The sequence below is a fragment of the Rhinatrema bivittatum genome, chromosome 1, assembly GCF_901001135.1.
Source record: "Rhinatrema bivittatum chromosome 1, aRhiBiv1.1, whole genome shotgun sequence".
Taxonomy (NCBI): Eukaryota; Metazoa; Chordata; class Amphibia; order Gymnophiona; family Rhinatrematidae; genus Rhinatrema; species Rhinatrema bivittatum.
The window spans coordinates 352,685,606-352,702,391 of NC_042615.1; the positions used below are offsets into that span (position 1 = coordinate 352,685,606).

The 16,786-nt window shown below is 43.6% G+C and overlaps 1 protein-coding gene across 2 annotated transcripts in view; it reads left to right on the forward strand.

Annotated features, from left to right (window-relative positions):
- The window catches only part of BTC (betacellulin), an 81,291-nt gene that overhangs the window by 34,991 nt on the left and 29,514 nt on the right, over positions 1-16,786 (forward strand). For both annotated transcript variants that reach the window (XM_029599932.1, XM_029599939.1), the window contains exon 2: positions 8,538-8,636. In XM_029599932.1, the coding sequence (XP_029455792.1) occupies positions 8,538-8,636 (99 nt within the window). The remainder of the gene's footprint in view (positions 1-8,537; positions 8,637-16,786) is intronic.

Genomic DNA, 16,786 nt, shown 5'->3' on the forward strand with positions numbered 1-16,786 from the left:
GACGCGAGTAAGTCCCGGGGCTTCGTAAAAGGGGCGGGGAGGGGGCGTGCCCGGGGGCATGTCCGGGGTCAGGGGGCGGGACCGGGGCGTGGCGCCGGCCCGGGGACGTGGTCGAGGCCTCCGGACCAGCCCCCGGGTCGGGTGATGGCGCGCCAGCAGCCCGCTGGCACGTGCAGATTTACGCCTGCTGAAAGCAGGCGTAAATCTGCCAACAAAGGTAGGGGGGGGTTTAGATAGGGCCGGGGGGGGGGGGGTGGGTTAGGTAGCGGAAGGGAGGGGAAGGTACGGGGGAGGAATGGGGGAGTGGAAAGAAAGTTCCCTCCGAGGCCGCTCCGATTTCGGAGCGGCCTTGGAGGGATCAGGCAGCGCGCGCCGGGCCCGGCGCGCGCAAGTTGCACAAATGTGCACCCCCTTGTGCGCCCCAACCTTGGATTTTATAAGATACGCGCGGCTACGCGCGTATCTTATAAAATCCAGCTTACTTTTGTTCGCGCTTGCGTAAATTTATAAAATCTACCCCTATGGATTTAAGTTGAAGAGGTTTGCTGTGTGGTGTGAATAAAAGACCCTAGATCCTTTCTCCTGCTCCATGCAAAAACTGCTTGAGTACCTTCTACATTTGTCTGAAACTAGTCTCAAGATCAACTCTGTAAGAGTCCACCTTAGTGTAATTTGCACTTAACAGCACCAAGTAGAAGGTAAACCCATTTCTGTGCAGCCTCTAATTGGTACGTTTCATATGGAGTCTGTTTCATTTGAAGCCTCCCCATAGACTTTTGGCTGTGTTGAGGGACCTCAACATGCTTTTGTTCCAGCTGATAAAAGCTCCCTTTGAGCCTCTGCTCTCCTGTGACTTGAAGTACCTGATCTAGAAGTTTGTATTTTTGGTGGCAGTCACGTTGGTGTGCAGGGTCAGTGAGCTTCAGGCCCTAGTAACTTATGCACTTTATACCAAGTTTTACCACGATAGGGTGGTCCTTGGCTAAGAAAGTGTTGGAAGTCCATCTTAACCAGTCAATTGTCCTTTCAACATTTTTTCCCAGGCTACATGTCCACCAAGGTGAACAAGCAATGCACAGTCTGGACTGCAAGAGCGCATTGACCTTATACCTGAGCAGACGGAAGCCCATAGAAAATCCACCCAACTTTTTGTTTTGATTGACACCAGCAAGCTGAGGATTTCCATTGCCAAACAGACTTTATCTAGGTTGGCAGATTGCATCTCCTTCTGTTAGGCCCAGGCAAAGTTTAATCTGGTGCGCCATGTTGAGGCTCATTCTGTCTGAGCCATGGCAGCATTGATGGCTCAACTGCAATCAGTCCCCATTGAGGAGATCTGCAAAGCTGTGACGTGGCGTTCTCGCTACTCATTCACATCTCATTATTAGTTTAGACAGAGATGGCTGATGTGATAGCAAGTTAGGTCAGTCTGACCTTTGGAATCTGTATGAGGTATGGAACTTAATTCTTTCCTACCTATGTCCCAGGTTACTCTCTGTTTTAAGTAGAGATGTGAATCGTGTCCTCGATCGTCTTAACGATCGATTTCGGCTGGGAGGGGGAGGGAATCGTATTGTTGCCGTTTGGGGGGGTAAAATATCGTGATATATCGTTAAAATCATTAAAACCCGCTAAAACCCACCCCCGACCCTTTAAATTAAATCCCCCACCCTCCCGAACCCCCCCCAAATGACTTAAATTACCTGGTGGTCCAGCGGCGGTCCGGAACGGCAGCGGTCCGGAACGGGCTCCTGCTACTGAATCTTGTTGTCTTCGGCCGGCGCCATTTTCCAAAATGGCGCCGAAAAATGGCGGCGGCCATAGACCAACAGGATTCGACGGCAGGAGGTCCTTCCGGACCCCCGCTGGACTTTTGGCAAGTCTTGTGGGGGTCAGGAGGCCCCCCCCAAGCTGGCCAAAAGTTCCTGGAGGTCCAGCGGGGGTCAGGGAGCGATTTCCCGCCGCGAATCGTTTTCCGTACGGAAAATGGCGCCGGCAGGAGATCGACTGCAGGAGGTCGTTCAGCGAGGCGCCGGAACCCTCGCTGAACGACCTCCTGCAGTCGATCTCCTGCCGGCGCCATTTTCCGTACGGAAAATGATTCGCGGCGGGAAATCGCTCCCTGACCACCGCTGGACCTCCAGGAACTTTTGGCCAGCTTGGGGGGGGCCTCCTGACCCCCACAAGACTTGCCAAAAGTCCAGCGGGGGTCCGGAAGGACCTCCTGCCGTCGAATCCTGTTGGTCTATGGCCGCCGCCATTTTTCGGCGCCATTTTGGAAAATGGCGCCGGCCGAAGACAACAAGATTCAGTAGCAGGAGCCCGTTCCGGACCGCTGCCGTTCCGGACCCCCAGGTAATTTAAGTCATTTGGGGGGGGGGGTTCGGGAGGGTGGGGGGATTGAAGGAGGTAGGATTTGGCAAGGAAATGTTTAAGTTATTTGGGGGGGGTTCGGGAGGGTGGGGGATTTAATTTAAAGGGTCGGGGATGGGTTTTAGCGGGTTTTAGTGTGCCGGCTCACGATTCTAACGATTTATAACGATAAATCGTTAGAATCTCTATTGTATTGTGTTCCATAACGGTTTAAGACGATATTAAAATTATCGGACGATAATTTTAATCGTCCTAAAATGATTCACATCCCTAGTTTTAAGTATAAAATACAAAAAAGGCTTGTTGTCAACAAAATATTGTTGTGCTCATAGACACTGGTTTGTGGTTGCCCCTTTTTCATTGGGTACAGCCTGAACTGGTATTCTCTGAGGATAGTAGGATGTCAGTCTTCACGAAACCCACCCATATCCCAGTGGAGTTGGTTTCTACAAGAAGGTTTTTTATTGCTAATTTGAGACTGTTAGGACACCATATGGATGCATACACAGGGATGTGCATTTGTCATTTGATTCATTTCATTTGGTTTGGCGGTAGGCGCAGTTCTCATGAATGGATAGTAGGCGCCAAAACGGATACCCATATGTAGGCAGCCACCCACATAGTGCATACCATCAGTTTTGCGTGTCTGTTATGCGTGAGATACCTGCATATTGCTGAAACGAATGAAACAAATCAACAAATGCACATCCCTAAAATGGCTTTTGTAGGCATGCCCAGTGAGGCTCAGTCAAGTTTTGGAAATTTTGACAGTTTTTCCTTGTCAGGCTCCACCGGATAATGTCATCAGTGTGTGAGGACTGACATCCTGCTGTCCTTGGAGAACATCTGTTACATATACAAATTATTTTATAAAGGAATTCAGGAAGTTAATTATCATATTTGACCCATAAATGGAAAGGTTCGGCAAGGTATGGGTTTTCTTATTCTGTCTTGGATTATCACATCTATTGAGGGCTAGAGTTAACATATACATTTTTTGTTTGTTTGTTTTACACTTGACAATGCTACTAGCTTTCCTCACACTTGGCTATTAAAGGCAATGGGCCCTTTGTTTCATGCTCAGTACATGTATCAGAAATCTTAACATCATTAGTTGCATAATCCATTTCTTAGTCTGTAAATTTTTATGGAACAATGAGCTTTGAAGATCATTCCAAAAATATTTAATACCACGTAGGAAGTGTTTGGGGTTTGTTCGTCTCTAACTGAGTAATGACATAACTGTTTCTTCTTCCTTTCAGAAAAATAGGCAGGATATCCACTCCAAAAATGATGATTCCTGAAGTGCTGTTATCATTAAGTATATTAGGATCCTGTCTTGTTGAAAGGTGTAGTAGATAGATAGAGCTCTTTAAGATCATGAGAGGCCTTGAACGAGTAGATGTGACTCGGTTATTTACACTTTCAAATAATAGAAGGACTAGGGGGCATTCCATGAAGTTAGCAAGTAGCACATTTAAGACTAATCGGAGAAAATTCTTTTTCACTCAACGCACTGTTGTGTTCCCCGGTCGTGGCACCCCACGACCGCGGCCCCCTACCTCAGCCGCGGCGTTCCTGCGCCGCGGGAGCCCCGGGGGAGGGCTCCGATCCTGGCTGTCAGCCCGCACGGCCTCCCGAGCTGCCCGCTGCAGGGGGAGCCATCCTGCTCCCCCCTCGCGGTGTCCAGTGGCATCTCTCCTCCGAGGGACAAAATCAAAGATGGCCACCGCCATCATTAGGCTCGAGGCCGCGCCTCCTCATTAGCCTTAAAGGGACATGATCCCTTTAACCAGGCTCAGCTGTTCCCTATGAGCTGGAGCAAGGAAGTATAAAGGGAGACTTCCTCTGCTCATTCCTCGACTTGGCAATGTCCCCTAGCGCTGTCTAGTCTGCTTGCTTCGGTGAGTCTTCAAGCTTTGAATCTCGTTCCTGGTCTGTCTTGGTGTTCCTGGTTCCTGACTTCAGATTGGCTTCGGTGATTCTCTGGTTCCTGACTTCGGATTGGCAAGCAGTGATTCCCTGGTACACGACTTCGGACTGGTGAGCGATGACCCTCTGGCACTCGACCTAGGACTCCTTCAAGACTCCGTCTCCAGGGGCCCACCTAAGTCCCAGCGGCCCGGGTCCCTACGGGCTCCTCCTGGGGGGACCGCGGGCTTCCAGGGCGAAGCTCCAGTTGGCCTTTGCACCGTTACCCTGACCTCCCTATGTCCACCTAAGTCCCAGCGGTCAGGTCCCTACGGGCTCCTCCCGGGGGGACCGCAGACCACCAGTGGTGAAGACACAGCGCCTCATCTCGTCTCTTTATCGCCTCCGTGTTTGCCTCAGTCTCCAGTGCCAAGGGTCAGCTGGTCCTGCCTCCTGTTCTGCCTCGCCACCCGACAAGAGAGCCTACGGACCCTCCGAAAGGTATACCATCCTCTCGTCGGCCAAAGGTCCACAAACCTGAGCATAACATGCACAATAAAGCTCTGGAATTTGTTGCCAGAGGATGTGGTTAGTGCAGTTAGTGTAGCTGGGTTCAAAAAAGGTTTGGATAAGTTCTTGGAGGAGAAGTCCATTAACTGTTATTAATCAAATTTATTTAGGGAATAGCCACTGCTATTAATTGCATCAGTAGCAAGGGATCTTCTTAGTGCTTGGATAATTGCCAGGTTCTTGTGGCCTGGTTTGGCCTCTGTTGGAAACAGGATGCTGGGCTTGATGGACCCTTGGTCTGACTCAGCATGGCAACTTCTTATGTTCTTATTTTATGAAACACCAAAAATACAAAACGCTGCCTGACATAATTTATGCTACAGTGCAAAACACAGCAGTAGAAGGTTCGAGCCTGTAGTGTTACACGGAATTCTGTCATGTAAAAAGAAGAGCCAGAAGACTGGTGTGATGCTCTGATGCCTTGGGCTGAATAATGTGACATTACAGGCTCCATTTCTGAGAACATGAGCAGATCTTCTCCTCTCTAGCAACATTAATTAACCAATCTAAGTGACATCCTTGGTTCAGACAACTGAAAGGTGATGAAATGGGCTGCAACTATCTGCTAACTGGTTGTATAATAATTTGAATAATATATAAATATATTTTGGGGGGAGATGGGGCTTTTTAAAAAAATTTTTTACCATGCAACACCACAAAAATATTAAGCAGAAATAACTTGTCATGGGCAAATTGAGGACAAAAAAAGGGCTAGTAGCATTGTCGAGTGCAAAACAAAGAAACAAAAAATGTACACGTTAATTCTAGCCCTCAATAGATGTGATGATCCAAGGCAGAAAAAGCAAACCCATGCTTTGCAGAAGTTTCCATTTATTGGTCAAATATGATAGTCAACTTCCTGAATTCCTTTATAAAATAAGTTTTCAAAGAGGCCAGTTATCTGTGGTGTGCCATACGATTCAGACTTAACTATAGGGAAGACAAATATAAAATGCTCATTTGATATTTTATCTATTTCCTGCTCTCATCCCTGTAGCTGAGAAGAAAGCAAAGATGAAATTCTATTTTTTTTCTTGCACATTCCATTCTATATTAAATAACTTTAGATGCCTCTGCTATGCTGCTTTAAGTGATCACAAGTAACATCAGGTATCAGATATCTAAGAACAATCTCATGTGTAATTTCTCATGATTGAACTGATTCCTGAGACCTTGCCAAAATTTTCAATGCCTAGTAACAGTGAGAGAAAGCTCTGTTCCAGGTCCACTGTTTAATTACAGCTTAGGAAAACTGATGTCACGCAAACATCCATCTTTGCAAGAATTAAGTGAAACTAGGGGCTGCTGTACTAATGTTTTTCCCCATACAGACAGAGCGGAGAAAAGGCCTTAATAAATCAGGACCTGAGTCTATAAATAAGATAGGATCTGATTTAAATTTTGTGTAGCAGGGAATGTAATCATTGCAGTAGTTAAGGATTGGGGAATTTTTTGAGTTCAGTGGATTACAGGATCCAAGGTAACATGGATTTACAAGTTGCATTAAGTTCTGTCATTGGATAACCTGGGAATTTGATCAGGGGAGAGCAGTGGATATGACATGCATAGGTTTTGGTAAGACCTTCAATATTCTTCCACATACAATAGGAGACCCCTAGACAAGCTGTGTAACTTGGGCTTGTGTCCTTAGGTTGCAAATGTTTGAGTTACAGCAACAAAGGATGATAGTACATAAGAACATAAGATTTGCCATACTGGGTCAGACCAAAGATTCATCGAGCCCAGCATCCTGTTTCCAACAGTGGCCAAGCCAGGCCACAAGTAGCTGGCAGGATCCCAAAGGGTAGATAGATTCCAAACTGCTTATCCCAAGAATAAACAGTGGATTTAGGCAACTCTACCTTAATAATGGTTAATGGACTTTTCCTCCATGAGCTTGTCTATACCTTTTTTGAATGCAGCTATATTAATAGCTTTTACCACATCCTCTGGCAACGAATTCCAGATCTTAATTATGCATTGAGTAAAAAAAAAAAATTCTCTTATTAGTTTTAAACGTATTACCTAGTAATTTCATTGTGTGTGCCCTGGTCTTTGTACTTTTCAAAAAATTAAACAACTGATTATATTACTCATTACATTCCACTCATTATTTTATAGACCTCTATCATGTCTCCCCTTAGCCATCTCTTTTCCAAACTAAAGAGTCCTAACCTCTTTAGCCTTTCTTCATAGGATAATTGTTCCATCACCTTTATCATTTTGGTTGTCCTTCTCTATACCTTTTCTAATTCTGCTATATCTTTTTTGAGATGTGGTGACCAGAACTGCACACAGTACTCAAAATGAGGTCGCACCATAGAGCGATACAGAGACATTATGATATTCTCTGTTTTATTCTCCATTCCTTTCCTAATAATCCCTAGCATTCTATTTGCTTTCTTGGCTTCTGCTGCACACCGAGCAGAAAATTTCAACGTATTTTCAATAGTGACAACTAGATCCTTTTCCTGAGTGGGGACATCTATGTTCACAGAGATCACATTAAGGAGAGGAGTTTGATCATGACGGTGCCACAAGGATCAGCCATAGGTTTGCAAAGTGTTTTTATAAGATACATTGCAGTGGAGCTAAAAGGAAGGTATTATAGATGACATGAAAATCTAAAACAGATTTGACACTGGAGTGGAATTCTAGAATGCATAGGGAAAGGTATAGCCATGAGAAAAAAATGATGGTAATACATACATCTGTATAACACAGGAGTAGCCAACTCTGGTCCTCAAGAGCCACAAACCGGCCTGGTTTTCAAGATATTCACAATAAATATACATTAGATAGATTTGCATGCAATGGAAGCAGTGTTTACAAATCTATCTCATCCATATTTATTGTGGATATCCAGAAAACCTGGCCTGTTTGAGGCTGTCAAGAACCGGATTTGGCCACTCTTTTGGTGTAATCTCATCTGGACTGTTGATTCCACTTCTAAAGGCTGCAGGTCCAGTAGGGTGTGGATAGAACAGAGGCAGTTTAGAGGCGAGATACCAAGAGTGTAATAAGTTGAGAATTGAGAGACTGATGGAGAGTAAGCAGGAAGACAACTCTTTGCCGACCTGCAAAAAAGCTTTCTATTCCAGTGTGTGACCCGTACCCATCACAGCCTGTGGAAATCTGCAGCTTCTTAGTAGTTTACGCTGGTCGTGAGTGGAGCCTATGGCCAGTTTTTATACATGTTGGATTTTCATGTAAGTCTGTGTGTGTTATTGTAATACTTTTGTACATTATGTATGTTGATTACAGTTATCCACACTGAACAATTTTATTGGACTTAGTAGAATATAAAACTTTTTAATAATAATAATGTGGCAGTTTTATTTTTTTCCTCGTGTCTGTTGACATGGGTGGCATTTCAACACTTTCGTTTTGCCTCTCTGAATTCTGTAATTAAAGCCCGGTTTGCCCTAGCTTGGGGAGCTGCCCTACTTCCTGAAGCTGCTCTAGGTGAGGTAATGTTTGGAGCAGCCCTGTAATGCACACCATCCTGCTGCAGGCGTGCATCTGCTCAAGGGCTATTGGGCCCATTAGTACAGAGATGTGAGAGGATCATTCATATCCTTATTGAGATCCTGTCTTTGTACCCTGTTGTAAAAAAAACAAACAACTTTTTACCTCTTAGATAAACCATTCATTTGTTCTTTTTTTTTTGTTTGTTTGTGAAGGTTTCATCGTTGTCAGTTGCGTGAGTGCGGGCGAGAATTCAACGACTGGCTATGAAAGCAGGGGGATGCTCTGCAGCCACCACGAGGGGAACTGCACAGGTATTGTTTAATGACCTGCAAAGCAAACAGCCAAATTCAGTGTAACAGTAGAATCTGTTTGTTCTCTTCCTATGGAAGGAAAGTCCTTACAATGTGGTTTGGCTTCTGCTTGCTTATTGTGTTTAGAAGGATGAAAAGATTGGGTGCTCAAAGTTGTCTTGAATTTTCAAGGACTGTGAATCAAAGTGGTGTATGTTACCAGGGCCGGTGCTAGGTTTTTTGCTGCCCTGTGCAAACAAATACTGTGCTGCCCCCTACCTCTCCCCCCCCACCCCAATAATTCACTCAGTCTCTGTCTCGGCCCATCAAATAAAGCCCAGCTCCCTCCTGCAATGTATATTTTTAAAAACTGACACACACACACCCTCTCACCTCAGTCACATATGCAGAACACAGACAGACCCTCACCAAATACAGAATGAAGAGATCAGAAAGTATCAACAAAACCTTGCTGAGAAGGACTGAACTGGAGCCCACAAAAAGCCAGCTTTTACATGCAGAACAACAATGGAAAAACAAGAGCATTACCATTCTTCATAAAACATTAAATAATAAAATCAAGAAATATAAAATATCAATCATAATAGTAAAATCACATTCATAAAAATAATAAATATTTCAAACCAGTTAATGAACAAGAATATCCAGACCGCTGCCCTGTGCAACTAACTGCACGGCTTGCACAGTGTGTTGCGCCGGCCCTGTATGTTACTCTGATCACCACCTACTTACTATACGCTGTTTATTTCCCTTTTGTTCCTTGCAAGATGTTCTAATGAAGCAGTTATTGGACTAACTTAATACATTTTTTGACTGGCTTTTGAAAGCGAGGTCAGAATTCATATGAACAAAAGATGACATTACTGGGAAATTTAAAGAGGTATGGCTGCCATTAGTGAATCATAAAAAGTATCCCAATGATAGGATGGATGGGAAAGGGGTTGGGGAGGGAGTTGAAGGGTGATCAGAAAGTGACAAGCAGTATAATTTTATGGTACATAGTGTAATAAGAAACCTAGGCCTCTTGAGTCCTTTTTTTCCTCTATTCCAAACTGTCTAATTATTTTACCTTCAAAAGTCTTGCACTGTGATGGTATGGATGGATAAATAGTGAGAGAAATATAAAGATTTTCCAACCGACACAAACTTGATCTCCTCACAGGCTTGAATTCAGAAGGGTAAGCAGTGTCGAAAAGCTGTTGTATAACATTTATGGGATCGATTCAACACCTGTATTTTGAGATTCCTTTTGACAAATATATCTAGGTTTTTCCTCAATAGCAAGTGTCCCAAAAGGGTCTTATTCAGAAGATGTTTAGGACTGACAATGGGATGTTCAGCATGACCTGAATAAAGATGTGGTGGGTAAGCAGAAGCTGAAATCACCATAGATGCAACGTTACAGCCCCTCTGCTCTACCCTTGAACTGGCAGAAAGGTGTCATTTGTATCCATGCTCTTCTACTGAGCGTATTCAATTCCTAGAGATCTCTACCCCGAATATATTTACTCCTGACGATGACAGGAGAAAGTCTGACTAGGCCTCCCTTTTTCCACATAGCTCTCATGCTTTATGGGAGTTCAATTATTTTCTTTTCCTTTCATGGAAAATTGTGGGAGTTGGGATATACCACTATCTGTCTTTTACACCTTTACATTCCATCCAGACAGAATGTGAAAGCAGTTTCAGGACAGAGAATTTAAAGGTACCATTTCAGTGGCATTTTGTTTGCTGTTTTTAAAGAGTCAAGATCACTTTCTCTACCTAAGATTTTGGCACTAGTGTTTTTAAAAGCACTTTGGCACATGCTGCAATATACAGAGCCCCTGGCTTTCTGCGGCAGATTTTTCAAGATTCTGCAGCAAGAGTTGCCAAATTCTGTGGTAGGTTTTTCATGATGTAGCAGATTTTCATATTTTTGCATATATTTGCAATTTAAATCATGTGTTTGTATCCAATCCCTGGATGGTCTGCAGAGAGCATAACTATGGGTAGATATCCTTTAACAGGGAAGCTACGGGTTCAGATCCAATGTCCAGATGGAGAGAGAGAATTATCTTCTGGGACCCCTAGTGCAATCAGTCACAATCTCAGTAACAAATTCATACTCTAGTGCACACCAGTTAGGTCCTCTGGTGACAGGGCGCAATAAGCCGCAAGTGGTAATTGCTAAACTATTAAATTATGCCCACAAATAGCAGTAACACAAGCACACCATAAGAAGAAAGAGCTCAGATATCATAATTAGTGCATCCTAATTTTTCAGGACTTCTCAGCACGAGTCCCAAGTCTGCGGAAGGAATATGTATCTGTATGCTCTGCACTTATTATGCAGCAAGTCAGTTTTGCTCTGATATAACCAGCAAAACTAAAAGTTTGGCATAATAATTCAACTCAATTGTTTTGACATAGTAGCCGCAGCTCAAATGTTCATTCAAATCTTACCAATTGTGAGTACTTGAAGAATCTCTTGCGTCATTTGACAAAAACCCCAGGCTCACAGTTCTGGTTGCATCGAAGTTCTTTGTTTTTTTTTTCTCTCTCTTTTCATCTTTGAATAGCTTTATCGATGAAACACTCACGGACATAAATCCCATGCAATACTGGAAGGCTTTATTACTAGGAGGCAAGCTGAGAGTCTTGATTAAACTTTATACATACTTTGGTGGCAATGAGGATAATCACTATGTCACAAAAACCTTCTGGTAGGGGCCTACAATTTAAGACTGAACAACATGAGGTATATGGCCATCGAACGAGTGCCTGAGAGGCTTGTTGGATGGGATAACATCTTCATGGGTGTGGATAAAGTGAGAGATCAGCACAGTGGGTTGACGATATGCCTTTCTTTTGTAAAATGAGATCTGTCTGGCACCCACAAATGGAAGGACTATCCTTGAGAGTGGCTGCATTGATCCTGAGGTGCAGTAACAAAGTTTGGCGGGATGTCACATCTACAATACTTTCAGTGTGGAATAGAGGAATGATTCCATCATAGGATTTTAACTGGCAGATTTTAATACTGATTTCACTTAACTGTTGAGTGCTTTCCCAAATGGAACCTAAGAGAGGAGGTCACATTAGCTGTGGTGGGGGTCACTGTTCTACTAATTATCTTTTTCTGTTCAGCGGTATGCCTATCTCCTCTTTATATTGTTTAAATTTCAAAAGGCCTGAACTAATTTTGTTGTTAAAATTGGTAAAATGTCCTTTCAGTCTAATATACTTTCATTATGGGTGATGTGTACTGGGTCGGCGTTCGTGGGGGGAGGGGGATAGCAGCCGAACGTGTCACTATGGTGACTGTGCTCTCTACTTTTGGAGAGCGATGGTGTTTATATTGGTGGCAATGGGGAAAAGGAAGGGGTGGGTAAACATGTTGGGGTGAACTTATGAGATATTAATTTGGGACTTTGGAGTTGGGAGAAGGGGAATGAAAGTTGGAGAACTAGGGATGGGGAGGCAGTTCTTAGTTTCTTTAATAGGCTTGCAGCATGCAGGAGAAATCAGATAAATGTAACTTTCCATTCACAACAGTGCTTTGTTGTTTATCAAAATAACAAGGGCATCATGCTCGGTATGGGACATGGTGCACTCCTGAGAAGTTGGACCAAAGCCAGGAGGCTTTGCTGGATACTATACCTCAGATATGGGATGGGAGTTCAGATTAAATGTGGAATGTGGCTGGATTGAACACCCTGGTCAATCAAGAAAAGGTTTTGACTAATCTGAATAGATTAAAAGGTGCAATTATTTTTCTGCAAGAAACCCATATGTTAAAAAAAAGTTAAAGAAGAGAGCAGTCAAGCACAGGGTTCATCCAAAAGTCAGCGTGGCAATATTGATTCGTAGGTCTGTATCATTTCAATGGCAAAAATCTATTATAGATCCTGGAGGCAGGTATATTATCATAATGGGTAATTTATTTGGGAAACCAGCTGTTTTAGCCTCCATCTATGATCCAAATCAATATGATCACAACTTCTTTACAGAAGTTACTTCAATTATTATCTCTCTTGCCGCTGCCCAAATTGTAATGGGTGGGGATTTGAACTGCTTAATTGATCCTAACCTGGACCATCAATCCAATAGTGACCTGAAACCACTGGGTCCCACTAAGGCAGTATGGTTGTTATGTGATACCCTCCAGGTTTTGGATATCTAGAGGATATTAAATCCGTGCACTAGAGACTATACCCATTATGCTAGATCCCATGACTCTGAAATTCGGATAAACTATTTGATTGTTTCAGAAACACTTTTCCAATTCATTCGGAGCACCAATATTGAACCATTGGTTATTTCGAACTACTGTCCAGTAACGTATTCATTCATGATGAAAGATGCCAGTAAGGTTATTGCAAGATAAAGAGCATAAGGAATATTTACGGTCAAAATGGCAGGAATATGAAATGCACAATATTCAACATAAGTCAGAACTAATACTTTTTTAGGAAACAGCCAAAGCTGTGCTAAGAGGGGATATTAGTTGTTATGCAATACACAAAAGAAAGAGTTAGACAAAGACATAATGGATCTGATGCAACAACCGAATACACATAAGCATAAGCTAAATGAGAGGAACGCAGAATTGAATCAGAGGAACTTTATGTTCACACAAAAACACACTAAATGCTAAATTACATTAGAGAGCAATGTCGGCATTGTTTTCCTTAAAGCGTAAATTATTCCTAATTGGGAATAAAATGGATTAAATGTTAGCTAACTTGATGAGGGGATAAAAATAAAGCAGTATTTGTTTTAGGCTTAAAAATGGTTCTGAAACTATAGAAACATCTTCTTTACATATCAGCGAAACTTTCCAGAGGACAAACAGGTTACTTTGTTCTTTTTGTCTCCACAACAAATATGCCCCCATACATACATCTGAAATCGCATCTGTGATTAAGGAACTTACTAAGTATTTTAAGGCACTGGGGCCAGATAGTTTGACTACCCTATTTTTAAATCTTTAAATCTATTAGCTTTGTCCAACTTCAAAGATCTGTTTGGTAAGATGGTTACTGAGAGGAAAATGCTAGATCCATTGCAAATGGCGCATATTATTGTGCTTCCCAAACTCGGTTGAGATCCACAGTTGCCATCCTCATACAGATCCATTTACTTACTAAATCATGACAAAAATGTTTGTGAAAATATTAACTAACAGACTTAAACCTATTCTTCCCAATTTAATTTCAATGGGACAAGCTGGGTTTGTTAGCGGGAGATAAGAGTATAAATGTCAGGCATATTTTAGTACTACTGGAACTATGTGCAAGATCTCAATTCAAAGACCCAATGATGGTGGGATTTGATGAGGAAAAGGTCTTTAATAGAATTTCTTGGTCTTTTCGTCAGTCAATATTAGATACATCTGGGTTTAGTAGTTTTATTAGAGGTGTGATTTAAATTCTATAGTCAAATCCCATGGCAAGTATATGAGTAAATAATGTACTTTCATCACGATTACAGTTGGCTAGAGGGACTAGACTAGAGTGCCTGCTTTCACCCCTTTTGTTTATACATACCTTGGAATCCTTGGTGTATGTGCTTGATAATGTATTGAAAAAATATACGAACTTGGGAGGTTTTCAGCCTTTATCCACTCTTATTATTTGCAGATGACATTCTTCTATTTATTCCTGAAGCTAAATTTGAATTTGGGGAAAGTTTTGGAGGTTTTTCAAAAGTACAGCAGCTTCTCTGGATTGAAATTAAATCTAGAAAAATCAGAAGCATTCAAAATTCTGGGTCACTTGAGGGATGGCTGGGAGATTTCCTTTTACAAAGTGCAGGAGACTCAAATACTTGGGAGGAAAAATATACAGGAATACAACTGAATGGTACCATTGAAATATCTCTTCCATTATTTGAGAATTTAAAGATAAAACACAGAGCTGGATACAGTTTTCATTATCTTTACTAGGTCATATAGCTTTAATTAGAATGCCTCTACTCAAATTATTATACATCCTACAGATGCCGCCATTGCTGTTAACAAAGTCAGATGTTAGGTTATTGTATGGTATTTGTTCCAGGTTCTTGTGGAGAGGCCACAAGGCAAGGGTATGTATTGCTAAACATTTGATTCCTATTACAGAGAGAGGCTGGGGGTTCCTAAATTTACAACATTATAATTTGACATGCTTGATGAGAGCACTGGGAGACTGGTTGTGGAAAAGCAACAATTATTTGGATACCACATTGGAATAATTCTTAATGAACTCGTATGATTTAAGATTTTTATTGCATACTAAGAGCAGGGATTTGTCAGATCCTCCTTCTACTAATCTGTTAGTGGAGTCCATGCAATATGTGTGGTGAAATATTTGTCAGTTATTGTCTCTCCCTTGGGAGTCAGCGCCATGGCTGCCCATTAGTGGAAATCCTTGGTTTCTATCCGGGGACTCTTGCAAGACATTTAAGAAACTTTCACAAAGTGGGGTGGAAACCTTCCAGACCTTTATTAAGAATCAAACCAGGCAAGTATATTCATTTGTATATTGTCAAGAGCATTTGGGGCGCCACCCAACTAACTAATTTATTGCCAGTTATCTAGCTTTATATATCCAAAACTCAAACTTACAATACAAAACTACACTTCAGGGATTTTTTAAAAGGTGATTAAGAGCTATAAAGGAGGTAAGCAGTCTTTGTCTAGATTGTATACATTTCTCCACTCGGCGACATCTTATAAAATTCTCTCTATTTTCACGGGGGCATGGAGCACTGATTTAAAGGTAGCAATTGATGAAGATAATATATTTCTCCTAGGACAAACAGGATGGTAGTCCTCACACATGGGTGACATCATCAGATGGAGCCTGGCATGGAAAATTTCTGTCAAAGTTTCTAGAACTTTGACTGACACTGAGCATGCCCAGCATACCACTATCTGCGAGACCACGCAGGGTCCCCCTTTGGTCTCTTTCCGCAGTGCTGTTGTCTCGCGATTGAGAAGCTCTGCTCTGTTTCAGAGTTTCATCTGCTTTTTTGCAGTTTTTCCTTCGCATCCATGCAGGGTTCCCTCTTCTCTAGTCCCCCTAGTCAGTAGGGCGGTGCGGTAAGTTTTCTACTTTCTTTGCAGTGGGTTCCAGGGGGTTTTTTAAGTCTATGTCCACTCTATACTGACCGCTTGCCAGCCCGAAGCATGGCTTCCTCCAGTTTTCATCGGTGCCCCCAGTGCCCACAGACTATGTCTTTGACTGATCCACATGAAGTTTGTATTCTTTGCCTGGGGACATCGCACGATGTCCAGGGTTGCCGGTTCTGCAACCAGATGACCCCGAAAGGTCGTCAGGCACATTTGCACAAAATGGAGATGCTTTTTGGCTCCAGGAAATCAGTGCCGTCCTTACCGGCATCTGGAGCATTGATGTGCTGGGTCAGGGGGAGCCCTTGGACACAGAGCCTTTGGTTTCCACCCCCCTCTGGAGAGGGGCGCCGGGGCTCGACCGCTGTCGGTGTCATCGCGTTCCAGGATGTCGGATTCCTCGCCCTCCTCAGCGCTGGGGAAAGACTGGGCTGAGCACCATGGGAGATCGAGGAAGCGCTGTCACTGGCTGCCATTGGCTGTGTTGCCACTGAAGTGGCCATGTGGAGACGAGGCTTTGCCCTTGATCAAGCTCAGGAGTCCGAGGGGCTCCCCACCGATGACCATGTTGGTGCCAGGCACTGAGCCTCCTACAGCGACCTTTAAGGAGGAGCTGGATTGTGGTGTTCAGTTGGTGGTGCTCCGAGCCCTCAGGTGTATTGAACCGCTGGCCCCATCGGTGCCGCCACCACCACCGATGCCGGATCCTACTCCCTTGATCCTAGCACCGCTGCTGGAGCGCCTTGATGTCCTGTTGGGCGTTCTCCTTATGCAGCCGGTGCTTGGAGGCCCATCGTTGCCTCCCACTTTCGGGGTGATACCCATAATTGTTTCCTCCTCCGAGGTGGGCTCGGCACTTCCAGGGCCATCGGGGCCTGTGGCACCTCGACTGCCACTCCTGGCTCCGGTGCCAGGTCCTTCGGGGGCCTCGGTGCCGTTGACGCCATCAGTGCCCTCCAGAGCCCAGGCCATGGGCAGTGAGTGCAGGTCTCCATTGACCTCGCCCGGGGATTTCAGTGAGGAGGAGACTCCATATGACCTGTGGGGGGATGAT